At 33.2% G+C, this 16,602-nt stretch overlaps 3 protein-coding genes and 1 non-coding gene across 4 annotated transcripts; 2 read left to right on the top strand and 2 right to left on the bottom strand.

Annotated features, from left to right (window-relative positions):
* Positions 1-889: 889 nt before the first annotated feature.
* LOC124828121 (autophagy-related protein 18a) lies at positions 890-4,631 on the bottom strand. The gene is made up of 4 exons (XM_047301354.2): positions 3,618-4,631; positions 3,018-3,231; positions 1,642-1,768; positions 890-1,241 (listed from the first exon to the last, which is right to left on the bottom strand). The coding sequence occupies exons 1-4, from the start codon at positions 4,449-4,451 to the stop codon at positions 1,145-1,147; spliced, it is 1,272 nt and encodes a 423-aa protein (XP_047157310.1). The 5' UTR covers positions 4,452-4,631; the 3' UTR covers positions 890-1,144.
* Positions 4,632-4,776: 145 nt separating this feature from the next.
* TRNAD-GUC (transfer RNA aspartic acid (anticodon GUC)) lies at positions 4,777-4,848 on the bottom strand. The gene has a single exon. It is a non-coding gene; the product is annotated as a tRNA-Asp (tRNA).
* Positions 4,849-6,515: 1,667 nt separating this feature from the next.
* LOC148206312 (BTB/POZ and MATH domain-containing protein 2-like) lies at positions 6,516-8,249 on the top strand. Its single transcript, XM_088113261.1, has 6 exons — positions 6,516-6,629; positions 6,723-6,837; positions 6,959-7,128; positions 7,228-7,507; positions 7,621-7,799; positions 7,895-8,249. The coding sequence occupies exons 1-6, from the start codon at positions 6,581-6,583 to the stop codon at positions 8,047-8,049; spliced, it is 948 nt and encodes a 315-aa protein (XP_087969387.1). The 5' UTR covers positions 6,516-6,580; the 3' UTR covers positions 8,050-8,249.
* Positions 8,250-11,752: 3,503 nt separating this feature from the next.
* Positions 11,753-14,951, top strand: LOC124828120 (wee1-like protein kinase). The gene is made up of 10 exons (XM_047301353.2): positions 11,753-12,096; positions 12,178-12,238; positions 12,324-12,387; positions 12,670-12,936; positions 13,078-13,145; positions 13,252-13,361; positions 13,439-13,479; positions 13,574-13,722; positions 13,952-14,305; positions 14,761-14,951. Exons 1-10 carry the CDS (start codon positions 11,825-11,827, stop codon positions 14,851-14,853), a joined length of 1,479 nt encoding a protein of 492 aa, XP_047157309.2. The 5' UTR covers positions 11,753-11,824; the 3' UTR covers positions 14,854-14,951.
* The last annotated feature ends 1,651 nt before the right edge of the window (positions 14,952-16,602 follow it).

Genomic DNA, 16,602 nt, shown 5'->3' on the forward strand with positions numbered 1-16,602 from the left:
TGGATATATATATATATATTATAAAATTTCTAACATATTTGTACTTATGAAATTGTAAATATTGTTTATTTTGAAAATTAGACTTATGAAAATTATTATTTCTATTCATTTAATAAAATAAAATTAAAATTATTAATATCCTTCCTAATGTATTTTAAAGAAAAAGTTATAAAAACAAATAATTTCTGAAAAGAATGTTACACAGAACAGGAAAAAAATATTAATCTGCATTTTTTATGTAAAGTAGGCTGGTCAATCTACTTTTAGGCTTTGTTTTTTTGGTGTATTTAGAGAAGATGATTTGAATGAATTTGAGTGAATTTGAGGGTAATTTTTTAGTTGTTTTTTTTGAGTGAATTTGTGGGTAATTGAGAATGGATTTGGAAGTAAAGTTTGTGAGAATTAGTGTAGGATTTGATTGATGTGATAGATTTTAAAAATTAGTTTAATTGGTAGAAATTGAAGATTACCAAAATACCCCTAGTCATGCAGCTGTACTACTCTTGTAGCTGTAAAGCACTCTTGTAACCGATTACGGCTTCTCCAATCAATTGTGGAGTGTATTCAACTGTAATAAAATTCCAATGAACAGTGGATGAATCCTGCAAATCAATTCATTTTCATCCAAGCTAATCAACTGATGCGAACACAACTTTTTTATTCATCGCTCGAACACAACTTTTTTATTCATCGCTCGCAAATTGGCGCAAACAGTGCCATGCGCGAAAGCGAACACAGCCTTACGGATCAAATGGAGACAATTCCTAAAAACTCGAATCATTTAAGAGAGTGAGAAAAGTTTCACTCCAACATTCAACTAATAATGTAAATGTGGACTTATATTAAGAATCTCATCTTTTATGACAGAATTATCGACAGCACTTTAATATTTAAGAAACTAAATTAAATATTTCATTGCCGTTTGACTCCCGTATTATACAACAGTTATACACAACAACACATAATAAGATATTGCACATTTTACCATAACTATTTATTATTTAAAAATTGCAAAACTATATAATTACATTATTGCATTGGAAGCACCGAGGTAAAACTGAGTTAGTAATAATAGTAATGGATCAGTGTAATTCACTATACATCTATTTACCCTAAGCAAAGCGGAAACTCTTCCATCGGCGTGTCACATGGTTGTTTCTGTTGCTGGCTTTAAAAAGTTATGATATTCCAGCTGAGTCATCTCCCCTCCATGTACTGGATCAAATTGGCATCTATAGAAGCTGCATAAAACCAAATCAACTGCAATTCATTAAAACATCATACATATGCGTCCATCTTCTGCTGGGATACGAAAAGTTCCAATAAACAAGCATTTTAGATACAAAGCATAACTATTGGTAAATGAAACACCTGAAGACCAGGTGATTCAGCTATCTTCATAATTGAATTAGAGTTAAATTAAATTTGGCCGCCATTAGCTTTCATCCTATCTTAGTAATGACAAACTAAAAGTTCTCTAATTCAAAACAATGTTATTTCTTCACAACATCAACTCGGTACTTCAGAGTCCGGAACTCTACTGAATAACATGATTAAGTTACAGGGCAGAATCTGCCACGTCTAAGATAAACAGAATAGCTATCAACAGGGGAACAGTATTGTCATTTTTCAAAATCATACCTTCCATCCATGCCAAGAATTATGACTGTATTCTTTTCGTGACCAAATGCAACTATGTAGTGAGAGCCCTCTTGTAAGCGAAACTGAGCAACCGACCACTCAGAATTGAAATACTTGGGTAACACTCCTGCAAGTGCAAAGTAAGACAAATCAACAAGGCAAGTGGAATTGATCAACACACTCTAGCCGACATAATAAATTATATAAAAATTCTGAAACCACAACACACTTCATAGACAGTGTTCGGTCTAAATAAATATTATGAAAATGAAGAATTTTAACAAATTTGGTGACAGGCAGGTAGCCCAGCTATACGGATGAACAACTGCTGAAACTACAATTACAACGAAAATATTTTAATGGTTAAACAGATCATGGCACCACATGCCACACGGGCAGTACTTTTGACGTAACAATTAAAATAAAACATCCTTGATCCCAAAAACAGTGTTAATGTGTTCTGAAAATTAACATTGAAAATAGGGTGAAAATGGATCACCAGGGGAAACATTGCCTTACCTTAGAAAGAAAAGCAGGGAGTGTCATTTTATAATATTCCATTCACGACAGGTGTAAACAAATTACCCCAATTCTAAAATGCCACCTTTGCTAACCAGACTAGAAATTGAATGGCAAATGTACCAGCCCTTAAGTATAGGTTTCTGGGGCAGGTTGAGGGGACAGGAACTTTTGAAGCCAAAATTCAACTATATAAGGATTAAATATTGTCTTAATAAGTTTAAAAACTATTTTTGCTTTGGATCCAACTTTTCAGAGTCCCAAAAAATTTAGAGAAGTATTCCTAAATGGATTAGTAAAAATCACTTATATTAGCAAAATCTGATATTCAACATGTTGTTATTTGAATTTTACATTAAAGAGAGAGATGTGATATGATTTGATAGGGAAATATCTTATCAAATATTTTCTATTATTAAATATTGATTTTGCTCCTTATTATTGTAAGCAATCCTTTCAATAGAACATTTATATAAAATTAATGCCCCACCAATTTCATGTAAATATAGTTATTTTTCTTTTACCATTATTACAAATGTTCACTGGAATTAATTTATTTCTTAAACATTTTCGGTAAATTTTACTTAAATATTCAAGCATTACATAAATGAAATCAATTTCACCACAGCACTAGAAAAGCAAGCATACAAGCAATCATGAGGCTCTATCATCCATTAATATCTTCTTGTTTGAAAAACACAACCATAATCAATGTTACCAATTCAACCGTCACCCGCACAACAAAATGGGATTACCCATAAAAAAGGTAAAAATCATTTTAGAAGGAAAATAATAATTTCACAAGTACAACATATAAGATATAAAATGAAAAGAAATACTCTCGTAAAAGAATTCACCTTTAAATTTGATGAAGGAGCGAGATGAGTTAGAAGGGGTAATGGCAGTATCTGAATTGGATGGATTTTGAGGTTTTTCTTCCTCGGAGATGCTAGAATTAACCTTAAGGCTGAATACATGGACAGTACCCTTGTCACTTGAGACTGCTAGCCACCGTGCAGTAGAAGAGAATGCCAAACTATAGATCTCAGCAACATTTGCACCCCTTCTCACCTAAATGTGACACCCAAAAAATTTATAAGAGAACCACAAATTATTTGAAGTTATCACATAGTACACTAAAGCATGAAAGCAGAGAAAATAAACTAATATAGACATTTACTACCTAACCTTATAACTTTACCAACCCATGCAAAAAAATATGAATTACAAAGTAACCCAATTCCCAAACTAAACGCAGACGTTATAATATCCCGATTTAATCACTCACTTGATTCTATACCAGCATATTCTATGGAAATTACTCGTTGTAGGGACCACAGTAGGGCTCGTTCATTAAGTGAAGAGGTTAAATCATAAAGATTGTACAGGTTGAAAGATCGAACGAGTAATGAAAACAAAAGCAATTGAGAGGAAAAAACCAACAAAGCACAACATACTTCCTGAAGAAGTGTGCCCTGAACCGTGTCGAAAATTCGAATCAGCGTGCCCTTGGAGCTGGCGGTGGCAATTAACTGCCCATCAAGTGTGAGAGCGAAACAAGTAATTCTGGAGTCATGCGCAGATATGAACTTTGTCTTCTTTTGCGAATAGTGCTCAACGCGAATCTGACCCTTCTGCAACCCAAGGCATGCGAGAACGAACGAATCAGACAGTTGCGAAACCGCGCAGAGACCCTTAGGGTTGGGATAGGTCTCAATCTGGTGCAAGAGATTGAGGTCCTGGAAGTTGTAGACCAAAATCCTCTGCTCGACAGCGACGATAATCCGATCGCGGCGGAGCCGGACGCTGCGAACCGCGGCACGGGGGGATAAATCACCGATGCAGCAGCCCTCATGGTCGTCCCAGATCATGACCTTGTTGGGCGGGTAATGGGGATTGGGTCCGCCGCCGACGAGGGCGATTATGTTGCAGCGGAAGAGCATCGCGACGAGGCCGATTCCGCCGCCGTCAAACTCGCGGCGGAATTGCTCGCTGAAGGGGTTGCAATTGTAGATGCGGAAACCGTTGTCAGTGGCGGCAGAGAAGCAAGCCTGGTCCTGGTTGAAGGCGAGGTGGAGCACCGTTGGGGGCGCCGCCGAGGAGAATCCCGGCGGCGATGCGGCGGGGGAGCGGTAGCGCTGTGGCGATTTCGGTTGCGGAGGCATGAGGGATTCGAAGTCGAGTGTTTGGGACTGGTCGGGAAGGAAATTAGGGTTTGGATTTGAACTGGGAGAGGTGGTTTGATCAGGATTTGGCCATGGAGGTGAAGCGCATGCAGAAAGCGTAGCCATTGAAGAATGAAAGAAGAGAGTGATCGATTTGTTTCAAATCAAAGGATTAAAAAACTGAAATATTCTCAGCTTCCTTCTCCCGCTAAGCACGCAAGATTACCCTACTCACAACTTTCAGAGTATTACTTAATATTAACAGATATTTCTTCATCTTTTAGTTGTAATCTTGTGCGTTAATAACGGAACCTACTTGAAACTCAAAGACAAAATCTATTTAGTTGGATGGAAACCGGGTCGGGTCAACTTATGTGCATCTCAAAAAATATAAAACACCCGCCACCGACGGGTCGAACTCGGGTCACCCGAGTACCTGAAAAAGAAATCACGCCGTTGCCGGGGATCGAACCCGGGTCACCCGCGTGACAGGCGGGAATACTCACCACTATACTACAACGACCGGATGAATGTTCAAAGAATTTTAAATTTGAAATACTTTGAAGTATTGAATCCCGTAATGTAAACATGAAAAAGAAAAGAAACGGTACGCCGTTGCCGAGAATCGAACCGGGTCACCCGGTTGACTGGCCGGGAATACTTACCACTATACTACAACGACTTGATATGTTTTGTAACTTTTCGAAAATTCAGCCCATCGTCTTAAATTTTTATAAAGTTCTTATGTAAATTTAATGTCCATTTTCGTATGTTGCCTGTCCAGGACAATAATTCTGAGCATATTAGAATTTGGCGAATTTTATTTCATTTACTCTAGGATTAAATTATTTACATTTCTGTAATGATTTCTAAAAACTACATTTATATTATTTAAAAGTTATTTTATGTAATAAACAGTTTTAAGTAAGTTGAAAATTTGTATTATCTATACATGTATAATTGGTCTGCCTAATGTAATCAACCTAAGATTTAGTTCGTGTATGTGTGGTTTAGCACGCAACATCCCTTATACACTACTACAATTCAACATTTTTGCCAAATAAATGACAAATTGAATTTTTATGGTATAATTGTAATATAATGTTTATTAAATACTTTAAGTAAATCATAATCCGTATCGTGAAGGTAGAGTTTGATGAGAATGGTGTTTTATAGAGAGATAAGCATTTGGTCGGATTGTAAAATTTTTGGAATCGTGACTTTTTACTCAAGATAATCAATTATGTATGGAGGGAATCGATTATTGCCTCATGGGATCAATTTTGGAAAGCTGGAAACCGAGATGCTTTGGAATAGATTATGGATTCTATTAACTTCAAGTTAATTTTTTAACTAAATAAATTATTTTATATTAACTTTAATTATAAGGGCAAAAATATAATATTAAATTTTAATATATAATTTTTTTTATCTTACATTCGTAAAATCATTGACAATTTCTGTCTTTAAATCTTCACTTTATCTTCAAATTTATCTTTGGAAATAAACAAAGTCTTAAAAAATAAAACAAGAGTTTTAAATTCCAAAAAAGATAATATTTGAAGTGCTAAAATTGATCCAGACAATGCTATCTCAATAAATTTGAAATAAAAACAATTATTATTTATTAATATTAAGGATCTTTACTGTTAGTGTTGAAAAAGATTAAAAATAAATTGATATTAAATTATTTTATAGTAGTTATTTGAGTGAAAAGTTATACAAGTGTGAAAATTATCGTGTAACAAGTAAATAGAAATAAACCACAGTCTTCTTTAGATGTTCATAACACATTGGATCCTTTAGTGTTATTATATTACTAAACAGAATTTCTTATTAGGAGAGTACATATTGATATGATCTGGAAAGTCAAACTATTATATATTTTGAATCAGTATGCTTTTATTTTATTTTATTTCTGTTACTGTGAAGATATAATGTTGATGATTAACATGGTGAAAAAAAATCATAATAAGAGGGTTTCTGATGCAACAAGGAAAAGTATTGTGCTAGCGTGCATTTGTTCAGGTGACGGATTCCTATTGTATTGCATTTGAAAATATTGTGTAACATAAGCATCACCCTAGGTATAAACCAAAGGCATGCATAGCAAACAATCCTTTTCTTGTTGCAGCTCTGAAGAAATTACATTCAACCAAATAAAACATGCACCTGAACAAGAAACTTAATTATTAGAAACCCCTATTTATAAGCTTCCTTAGTCTTTACCATTGGATATATTGTCTGCAACAATCATGGATATCAAAACCATTGACAAGTCATGTTCTGACAAAACCATGAAAGGTATCTCTTTTCTTTTCCCATATTTCACATATATCGATACTTCTATTCTGTTCTCAAAATTTGACTAAGTTTTTTTGGCTATATATCTCTAAGGAAGAAAAGCCCCACCAAGTCATTACACGTTTAAAATCAACTCCTTCTCATGGCTGTCCAATGCTTCGGTTAAAAAGTGCACCTCGGAAGAATTTGAAGCAGGAGGTTATAAATGGTACAATGCATGTTCTTTTTCAGAATAATCCCTTTCAAACAGATAATGCACCAATTTTACAAATTCTGTATATTTTCATACTTTCTGTACAAACTTGATGCTCAAATGAACGTGCATGCAGGAGCCTGTCAATTTACCCAGATGGGAACGAAAAAGAGGGTGGTAAAGATCATGTTTCTATTGATCTGGTGCTCGTGGACACAAGCTCGTTGCCTCTTGATTGGGAGATCAATGCCATTGTAAACTTTTCTGCATATAATTTTATCGACGATGAATACCATATAACTCAAGGTACAGTTGGAGCTGAGTATATTTCAATCTTTAATTTGTTTGGTGAAGTTTTTTAATATTTTAACTTAACAAGATGTTAACAAATAGAAACTCATGCAGAAACAGATGTAAGGCGTTTCCATGTGCTGAAAACTGAGTGGGGTGTCGCAAAATTCATTGACAGAAGCACATTTTACGACTCTTCAAACGGATATCTGATGGACGATACATGCGTGTTTGGAGTCGAGGTTTTCATTGTGAAGAGCATCAACAGAGGCGATTGTTTATCAATGTTTCAAGTACCTGTCCGCTGTTCTTATACTTGGAAATTTAGTAACTTTTCAAAATCAACATTAGACAAGTACGAGTCTGCAACATTTGTCGGAGGAAACTACAAATGGTACTACACAAAAATATGCTATCAACTTTCTCGACATGCAGTGTATGTAACTTGAGACCAAATGTGTGTGTTGTTTTTGGCAAATTTTGTTTTTCTTTTTTCTTTTATCCTAGGAAGCTGCGTTTATACCCAAATGGATTGGGGGAGGGAAAGGGCAACAGCGTATCATTATTTTTAGTGTTGGATGTCTCAACTCTACCGGCCAACACTAAACTCGTTGTGGAGCACATCCTCCGTGCTAAGAACCAGAAAAGTGATGACAGTCATCATCTCAATCCAAAGGCGAGGCTATGTAAACATGATCGACAAATAAGTGATTTAGATTTGTTTCTGCAAATTCAGATAAAACCCAATATTCCTTTAACTTGGTCTTGGTTTTGCTTGCAGGTTGTAGTAAGTTCTCCGATTCAGGGTGGGGTTCCAGCCAACTCGTGGCCTTAGCTAAACTTCAAGATCCAAATTCTGGATTTTTGGTGGACGATACTTGCATCTTTGAAGCTGAATTGACGATTCTTGGCAAAATGGTGCCCCGAACTGATTGATTCATGAGTCTAAAACAAATTCCAGAACCCCTCTGGTTCATGGCAATAGAACATCTAATAAGATAGAAAAGCTGAACTCAGCAATGAATTGTTTATTGAACCATTCTCAACGAATGTTCTGTGGATCCACAAATTACATTATATTTTTTTATATTCTGTGTTATTTAAATGAGTGCAGCTAGCTAAAAGCTTTTAAAGGATATCGATTAAATCACACATTTATATTCATTCGATATATATATATATATATATATATATATATATATATTATATATATTATATATATATATATATATATATATATATATATATTATAAAAATAAAATATTTATAAAAAATATATATATGTATGTGTGTGAGAGAAAGAATTGTCTATATGTGATAGAGTAATTAGAATTGATAGATGATTTAAAATAATGAGACATATTATTTAAATATTAAAATAATTTAATAATATAAATAAAATTTGTTAAACATGTTTTTTATTAAAAACATTTATTATTTTAGTAAACTTATTTTTTATATTTTTTCTCTTCTCTCTCTAACTCTTCAGTTATTTTTTTAACAATAAGGAGATACATAGGTGTTCATTGCAATGAATTCTTCCCCTTCATTCGACCAGTTTTCCGTATACAGTAAATCAATTTCTATTTTTTATTTTCATTTTGAGACACTTGCAAATAGATTGAATGCATGTGTCACTCAATCCATTTTTCTAGTTCTTTGTCGATCAGTGGTCTTAAGGACTTACCATAATCATGATGCTATGGTCTGTCGGTACAGATAGAGTGGTATGAGCTGAGGCAGGAGTAGTTAATTTTAGAGTTGTATAAGTTTTCCTACCCAAAAAAGGAAACTAACTATTATATTTTATTTTGATATAGTTATTTTCTTTAAGTTCGTATTTATAGTTCAAATGTATGGAATTTGATGTTAATTTGATGAGACGTTGATAACATGTATTGGTTCTAGTAAATGGATTATTTATATATGCAAATTTAGTAATTAAATAATGATATGCTTGTTGATTGATGTTTGTCATTGATCAATGTTGGTATGAATGATTTTGTTTGGTTTATACTTGTTTGAGTCACTTGAGGATGTTGTTGTGTGGTATAATTTAGTGGAAAAATGATGTTGTTTTGAGATTAGTGAATAGGTAAGGCTTGTTGTGGTTGGTTTTGGATTAAAGAGGAGATTTTGATAGGCAAAATTTGAAATAATGCTTGAATGGGAAAATTTGAAGTTTAAGGTTTGTTCTTAGGCAATTTAAAACTTGTATAGCTTTTAGTTTACCTAAATCTGGGATGTGTAAAATCTTAAATATGAGTTTTCGAGTTTTTGGTTTTTGGTAATAGGTTGGTATAGGAATCAATCTTAGTCAATAAATATCGGGTTTTGACAGGTGAAATTAGGAGGAATGATCTTATTAACAAAGTTGTTATTTGGCGTTTATTTAGAGGTCATTCATGATTTAGTTGGCAACTTAGAGTATTAGGAACCTGGTTTATAGCAAGAGAAATGAAATACATGAGCTTTTAGTTATAGGTTGATTGGTTGAATCTTGATTCCTCATAAAATCATCAAAGTGGTATCTAATTTAAGTTATAAACCTGTTTTTAAATCATTGAGTGTCTATGATGCCATTTTTATCATTTGGATAGGTATAAGGGCAATCAAAAGCTAATTTATAGGTTTTTACACTTCTAGTATGGCATTCAGCGACACTCATCAGTGCCTGCGCGCCAGAAAGCCGAGAGCTTTGGCGCTCGGCTACAATAGGGTGGCGCTCATGCGCCAATTTTGCGCAAAGAATGACGTTCAACGATAAGGATGTGTTGCTCAACGTCAGGGTCTTTACATACTCTTTTTTTAAGTGAAATTATTTTGGTTTTGTGATTTCTCTTATGGTTGGTTGGTACTTAAATCTTACTATAAATGATCTTCTGATATATATTATGTATGAAAAGTTTGTGTTAATGGGATGTGTGTTGCGAAAGGGGAATTTCATGGGAAATTTTTTAGGGTGGTTTAAAGTAGAGTGATGTATTGATGTAAGGACTCAGATTTATAAATTATCATGACACTCCAATAATCACTCCATCTCATATGGACAGGGGGATTGTGTGGTGAGGAGTAGCAGGAGATTTTGTCTATGGTATGGTGTTAGTTGTGCATAGGTGGTAGACAAATTAACCTTGTTTAGTAGCGTGGGGTGAGATAGCTGTTTCACCACTACAAGTACAAAAAACTTATCATAGTCTAACATTTATACATATATCTGAATTGGTCGAATCTAGAAACATTGTATGTTGAAATTTAATTTGACTTGAAAATAAGTTATATTGTTCATAATTGCATGAATATATTTCTTTTATAGTATTATCTTATCTTTCTTCTGTTGTGTTTGATATATGTTTTGAAATGATCATAAGATGGATGCAATTAGAGAGACAAAAACTTTTTTGAAGTAGGCTTTGGACGCTAAAATAACATATGTTTTAGTTTGATTAATATAGTTAATATTTTTTTTGTTATATAGTATGTTTTGGATAATTGTAATTAAAATTTTATATATTGTTGCGTTAATTGATGTTGTTTATTAAGCATAATCATACAAATTCCTTCATATTCTTTTTTTTTAAAACATAACTAGAAACTTCTAAATGTAGCAAAAAGAATATAGACATATTTTTATGGTGAACGATGAGCTCCATATTCTTTTGTGAAAAGGAAATCTTAAATGCCTTTATTTTTATGAAACGTTGAATGCCGGTCTACAATTAAAATATTTCATTTTTTTATTCTATAATGTAAATATTAATATGTTTTCATTAAAAAAATGCTATTTTTTAATATATTATAACTTTGACTTAATTATATCCATTTTTAGCAGCCTATAATGTATTTTCATTTAATAATGCACGGACAATAAATAAATATTTTTAAATCTTAATATATCATAATCACAATTCACTATATACTAAGTCTTCAATTAGATAATTATTATTTGGATTCAACCATTTATGATTAAAAATCAGTAAGCAAACGCAATACTTGTTTCTATCTCGTACTTGTATAATCATATTTTTATACTTTATTCTTAACACGTAATAAAAAAATTAAAGATACGTTCTATTCATTTTTGATCAAACATATATAAGTTAATAATTAATAATACACATTTTTTTCTTTCAATTTAGATCTATATTTCATTTTATTAAAATATACGTATTTGTTGAACTTTTCTTTTCCATAGTGCCTGTATTTCCTTATTTATTTATTTTTTCTTGATTTCGCTCAATGAATTAATTATTAATCATTAGTACGGCAAATCCTTACCTATTCCAGAAAGGTACGGTTTTCCACATGGATACAATGCACACGCGTCTCACCAGCACATCTTATTCTCTCTCATCCCACTTCAACTTCAATCAATCAGCTTACGCAGCACGCCAATACAGTACGCGCAATCTAAACCAGTTCCCTTATCAAAGTCAAAATCTCACCGTTCATCAGACCCCTTCTTCCTCAATCAACAGCCAAGCTCCACTTAACAAAATTGCCCAAGTAGACTTCCCCACACGGAACACCCTAAAAATTGAAAATAACCCGCGCGATTTTGAATTTCTGCCACTCCGTACTCCACTAGCTTATTTTTAATTTATTTATTTTCCACAAATTTCACTATCATTTTATATAATATAACTGTGTTTTTTACTGAAGTAAGCTAAAAGTTTGTGATTGATCGTGATCGTGGTGGTGGAAGACGAAGATGAAGGGGAAAAGCCACAAGATTGGAAAGAAGCAGAGTAGGAAGATGAAGGGCGCGTTGACTAACAGCACCACCAGGCACTTGCAGCTTCAGCTAGGTCAAGTCTCCCTCATTCCTCTCAACCAACCATCTTCTACCACTTCTTCCGATGTTTCTTGCTTCCAGAACCTTCTGCATTCCGAACCTCCCAACACGTCTTCATCGCGCGTTCCGCTCACCGACGATTCCTTCGCCGACGACAGATACTGTATTCTCAGCCAGGACTTCTTCTGGTACTCATCTTATTATCCCTATCGAATTTTGCGATTTCGTTTCCTCTTTCGCTCACGCGGTTCCTTTTTTGTTCCTGGTAGCACTCCGGATTACATCACTCCGGACAATCAGCATACTTTGAATGGCTTTGATTGCGATATGGTAATGTATTTCAAATTGACGATGTCGTGGTTCTTGCCGTTGCGTTGAAAAGAAATTGGAGCTTATTAGGGTTTCTGTTTCGCAGGATACACCATGCCCCAAATCGCCCGAGAAGCTTAACACTACGAAGAGTAAGAGATGTCGACCAGGTAAGATCCGTCCATTTTATTGTGTTTTTTTGACAATCTATTACCGAGTTTTATGTTTTCGGCATTCGGATTTTTTACGAAGAGTCTGAGATTAGAAATCCATGTACTGTCTCATTTTCTCAGCCTAATCTTTCATATGTATGTATATTAGTCTTGACACGAATGACTTGCATGCCAAGCGAGTTGCAAAGGTTTCATTGTTTATTATACTTTTTGTTTCTTGTTTTCTCATAGTCGGTTCAACCTCTCATTAAAAACATCTAATATGTATACTTTTCTTAGATGTTATGTCGGTTCAACCTCTCAGCCCCACCTTTTCTGGTGACCATCAGCCAGCTGTGGAACTGGGAAAGGATTCTGTTGACAACGAATTTGCTTTGGAGAAAACAATAGCAGCTGCTAAACCAAAGGGTCAGAATTACGTGTCCCAATCTGCAATTGCATTGCGTTTCCGGGTTATGCCTCCTCCTTGCTTTAGGAACCCATTTTTAAAAGATGTTACAGAAAAGGAGATTGATTCTTTTGGAAACCAAAGATTGAAATGTGCAGGTATGATTCTAGTTAGTTCCTTCGCTACTTCTTTTCAATTATCGTAGACAAGCTTTTGCTACCTGCACGATATTATACCTTTTGGTATTTTTGTTTTCACAATTATTGTAAATTGCTAACTACACAATGGTGAAATTGAAGGCCTCTTCCCTGCAATCAGTGGTGGTGACGGGCTTTCACGCTATCGTGCTGACTTTCATGAAATTGAGGTAGTGTGTTTTTTAAAAGGAAAATGTTAACTTCTATGGATTGCTTGAATTGGTTTTAGCTTCTCTGGTTCGATAACTTAGGTATAACTTATCCTTTCATTTTCAGCAAATTGGTGGAGGGAACTTTAGTCATGTTTTCAAAGTATTAAAACGACTAGATGGATGTTTGTATGCTGTTAAACGGAGCATCAGACCGTTACGCCTTGAAACAGAAAGGTACAATCTTCGAACTATTGGATGTTCTTATTTTTTTCACAGGTCCGGTCGCTTACTATAATCGTCCTACATTGCAGGACAAAAGCTTTGATGGAAGTTCAAGCTTTGGCGGCCCTAGGTTTGTAACTCATAGTTCCACCTCTTGTTTTATTCTGCATAGTGGGTTGTGTCGAGTTTGCTTTCTTTATTTCATTAACCTTTTGGTTCTTCAGGTTTGCATCAGAACATCGTGGGCTACTATTCTTCATGGTTTGAAAATGAACAGCTGTACATTCAGATGGAGTTATGTGATCACAGCTTATCTATAAGAAAATGCCCAGAGGCATTTACAGAAGCACAAGTGTTAGATGCCTTATTTCAGGTGAACTTCTTTCGCGACCATTTTAATGGGCCTTGCTGTTATGCTTCATCACACGGCATGTAGGAGTTATGAAAGCCGGATGTCTCACACGAAATACCTTCTATTTACTATGATGAAAGTCCACTCACTGTCTCTCTTAGATTTTTATTCTGGTAGAGTCATACACAAGTTTCTCCCAATCCGTTGTGCTTATGCATATTTTTTATTCGATTTGTTATGACATTGCCAGGTTGCCAATGCTCTGCGATTTATTCACGAGAAGGGAATGGCTCATCTAGATGTGAAACCCAATAATATTTATGTGAAGAGTGGTGTTTATAAACTCGGTGATTTTGGATGTGCGACTCTTCTTGATAGTAGCCTCCCAATTGAAGAGGGTGACGCACGTTATATGCCCCAGGAAATTCTTAATGAAAATTATGATTATCTAGACAAGGTTGATATCTTCTCCTTGGGAGCTTCTATTTATGAACTAATCCGCAGATTGCCTTTGCCAGAATCAGGATGTCAATATTTTAACCTCAAGGAAGGCAAGTTTCCCCTCTTGCCTGGTCATTCCTTGCATCTTCAAAACTTGCTCAAGGTAATACATTGTTCTGGTTTAATGTCCGGTAAACTGTTAACAATTCACTCCTTCCAATGGTTTTGTTATCTTTCAACACGGTGAATTTCTTGCAAGAGTGATAGAAAATATAGTTTTTGGGTTGTGGTTTACTTTGGTCAAGAAACTAGGCATTCACACACGTAAAATGAATTATAATTCCATTATCATACATTTGCTTTACTACCAGTACTTCTATAATCTGGTGAAGTTTAAGTTCTACTCTAAAGCTTCAGTATTTATCGTTGCGTCATCCAGTTACTACTTCATTTAAATTTGGAAGATTGTTCATTTGCACGAAAATAATTGTGATAATATTTGTGTCCAAAATCTATGAATTGTTTGTTCTTTTGATATTTATCTTCATTTCAAGTTTTCTTGTCCTAAACAACATTGTTTAAATTTGTAATTTTAACATGCTTGTTTTGGTGATTCAGGTCATGATGGACCCTGATCCGGTTAAGCGGCCTTCTGCTAGAGAATTGGTAGAAAACCCAATTTTTTGTAAGAAGACTCAAAGAATTGCGTGAAGTTAACCACGAATTATTTTTGCTTTTGGGTTGGATCATACATGATCGGTCCTGATTGTTTCATGGCCAATTTTGTGAAATATCTTTTTAGAGATATATATATATCTATATATATATATATATATATATATATCTATCTATATATATATATATATATATATATATATAATATATATTATATATATAATATATATATGCACCAAACTTTTCTCGAGAATGGAGCAAAAATTGTAAATTTAATGGTCTAATGATTCATTGGATTGTACTACTGATGTGCAAATGACAATTGGCAAATAAAAACCTTACTTTGACATGCAATTGTCTTTTGTTATTCCTGCTGTTATGAGAACTGAAGTCGTGCGCATCTGCTTTGTTATTTTTAGAGAATTTGTTTGACATATATTCCAGGTTTTTTTATGGATATCTTTTGATATTTTATATATTTTTGTAATTTAAAGAGGATATTTAAAAGTAATTCTTAAAAATAAAAGCTCGTTTTAAAGTATAATCTAGATAAAACTATACAATAAAATAAGAGTATACATATATTAAGTCTTACTGAATGCAATTGCAAGTAAATTTAAATAAAATTGGTTTAAAAACAATTTTAATTTATAAGTTTTAAAAAATATATATAAATCCATAAAGTTAAACTTCAAGTTAGTTTTTTTAATTTTAATAGTTCTATTACTAATTTTATTTCAATGATTTGATTCTTAAAGAATGTAAATATAATTAGTATTTATAGATTATAAGTATTATCATGATATACCCACTATCTTCTTAATAAACAAAACTTTAAAATATTTCGCACGCAACATGTATATTTATAAAAATATCTTTAGTATCCAATTATATTTAAATTCATCTAAATAATATATAATTCAATCATATGTAAATAGCTAAAAATAGTCAAATTTGACCGAAAAGCAGCAGCAATATTTGTGCATATAAGTTTTCTTTTTCCTAATTTGACGGGTGGAATATCTGGGAGGTGTAAATATTACCAAGTTAATTTCATCTTTTCACCCAAATCGAACCTGAATTTATATAGAATAAATGAAATTATGATACTTTGAATTTAACAATTTAGTGTATTTTACAAAGGTAGAAATGTTACGTAGCTTAAAATAGGACTAAAGAACCGAAGTAATTCATAAATATTGAGGACAATTTTAGCTAATTATAAGGAAACTGATCATACTATTTTTTTTTTTTAGTTTTTGAACAATGTGAAGTGTTATTTTTTGGTTATAATATCAGTGAGAAATTATTATTTTTTATGTATTGATCCCAATTAACAAATCACTCGAGAAAAGCATTTGAAATTAATAATGAATATTGACTTGGTCATTAGTAGGGACTAAACTTTCCACACTAACATTGAATTATTTATTTTACATTCCCATTTGTGAAAATTTAACGAAATTTCATTTGTATAGGTAGAGAGTTCTCGTTCAACTTCTCCACCAAATGTTTCTTTTACTAAATTTCCCAACCAACCATCTTCACTTCTCCATCATTTAATCATTTAATTTCAAGAAAATCCAGCACTTAGATACATTTTCTACCTTAAAAATCATATTAATAATATCTCTATTCATTTATAACATATTTTTGCTTACATTTAACATATCTATTTTTTTAATCTTTTATTATTTAAAAAATTTTTATCCTTTATTTTCCTTTTTTATTTTCATGATACTCTATCTAACTCTTCTAATTATAATTTTTTTTGTTTTGTTTCAA

Source organism: Vigna umbellata, chromosome 1, assembly GCF_029865625.1.
Source record: "Vigna umbellata cultivar VRB3 chromosome 1, Vumbellata_1.0, whole genome shotgun sequence".
In the NCBI taxonomy this organism is placed as follows: domain Eukaryota; kingdom Viridiplantae; phylum Streptophyta; class Magnoliopsida; order Fabales; family Fabaceae; genus Vigna; species Vigna umbellata.

Coding starts and splice junctions, on each gene's coding strand:
- LOC148206312 (XM_088113261.1), top strand. CDS start 6,581: ATGGATATCAAAACCATTGACAAGTCATGTTCTGACAAAACCATGAAA. Junction 7,129..7,227: donor TGAATACCATATAACTCAAG/GTACAGTTGGAG, acceptor AAACTCATGCAG/AAACAGATGTAAGGCGTTTC. Junction 7,508..7,620: donor GTCGGAGGAAACTACAAATG/GTACTACACAAA, acceptor CTTTTATCCTAG/GAAGCTGCGTTTATACCCAA.
- LOC124828120 (XM_047301353.2), top strand. CDS start 11,825: ATGAAGGGGAAAAGCCACAAGATTGGAAAGAAGCAGAGTAGGAAGATG. Junction 12,388..12,669: donor GAGTAAGAGATGTCGACCAG/GTAAGATCCGTC, acceptor TACTTTTCTTAG/ATGTTATGTCGGTTCAACCT. Junction 13,480..13,573: donor TCAAGCTTTGGCGGCCCTAG/GTTTGTAACTCA, acceptor TTGGTTCTTCAG/GTTTGCATCAGAACATCGTG.
- LOC124828121 (XM_047301354.2), bottom strand. CDS start 4,451: ATGGCTACGCTTTCTGCATGCGCTTCACCTCCATGGCCAAATCCTGAT. Junction 3,232..3,617: donor AGGGCACACTTCTTCAGGAA/GTATGTTGTGCT, acceptor TGTCACATTTAG/GTGAGAAGGGGTGCAAATGT. Junction 1,769..3,017: donor CTCCTTCATCAAATTTAAAG/GTGAATTCTTTT, acceptor TTGCACTTGCAG/GAGTGTTACCCAAGTATTTC.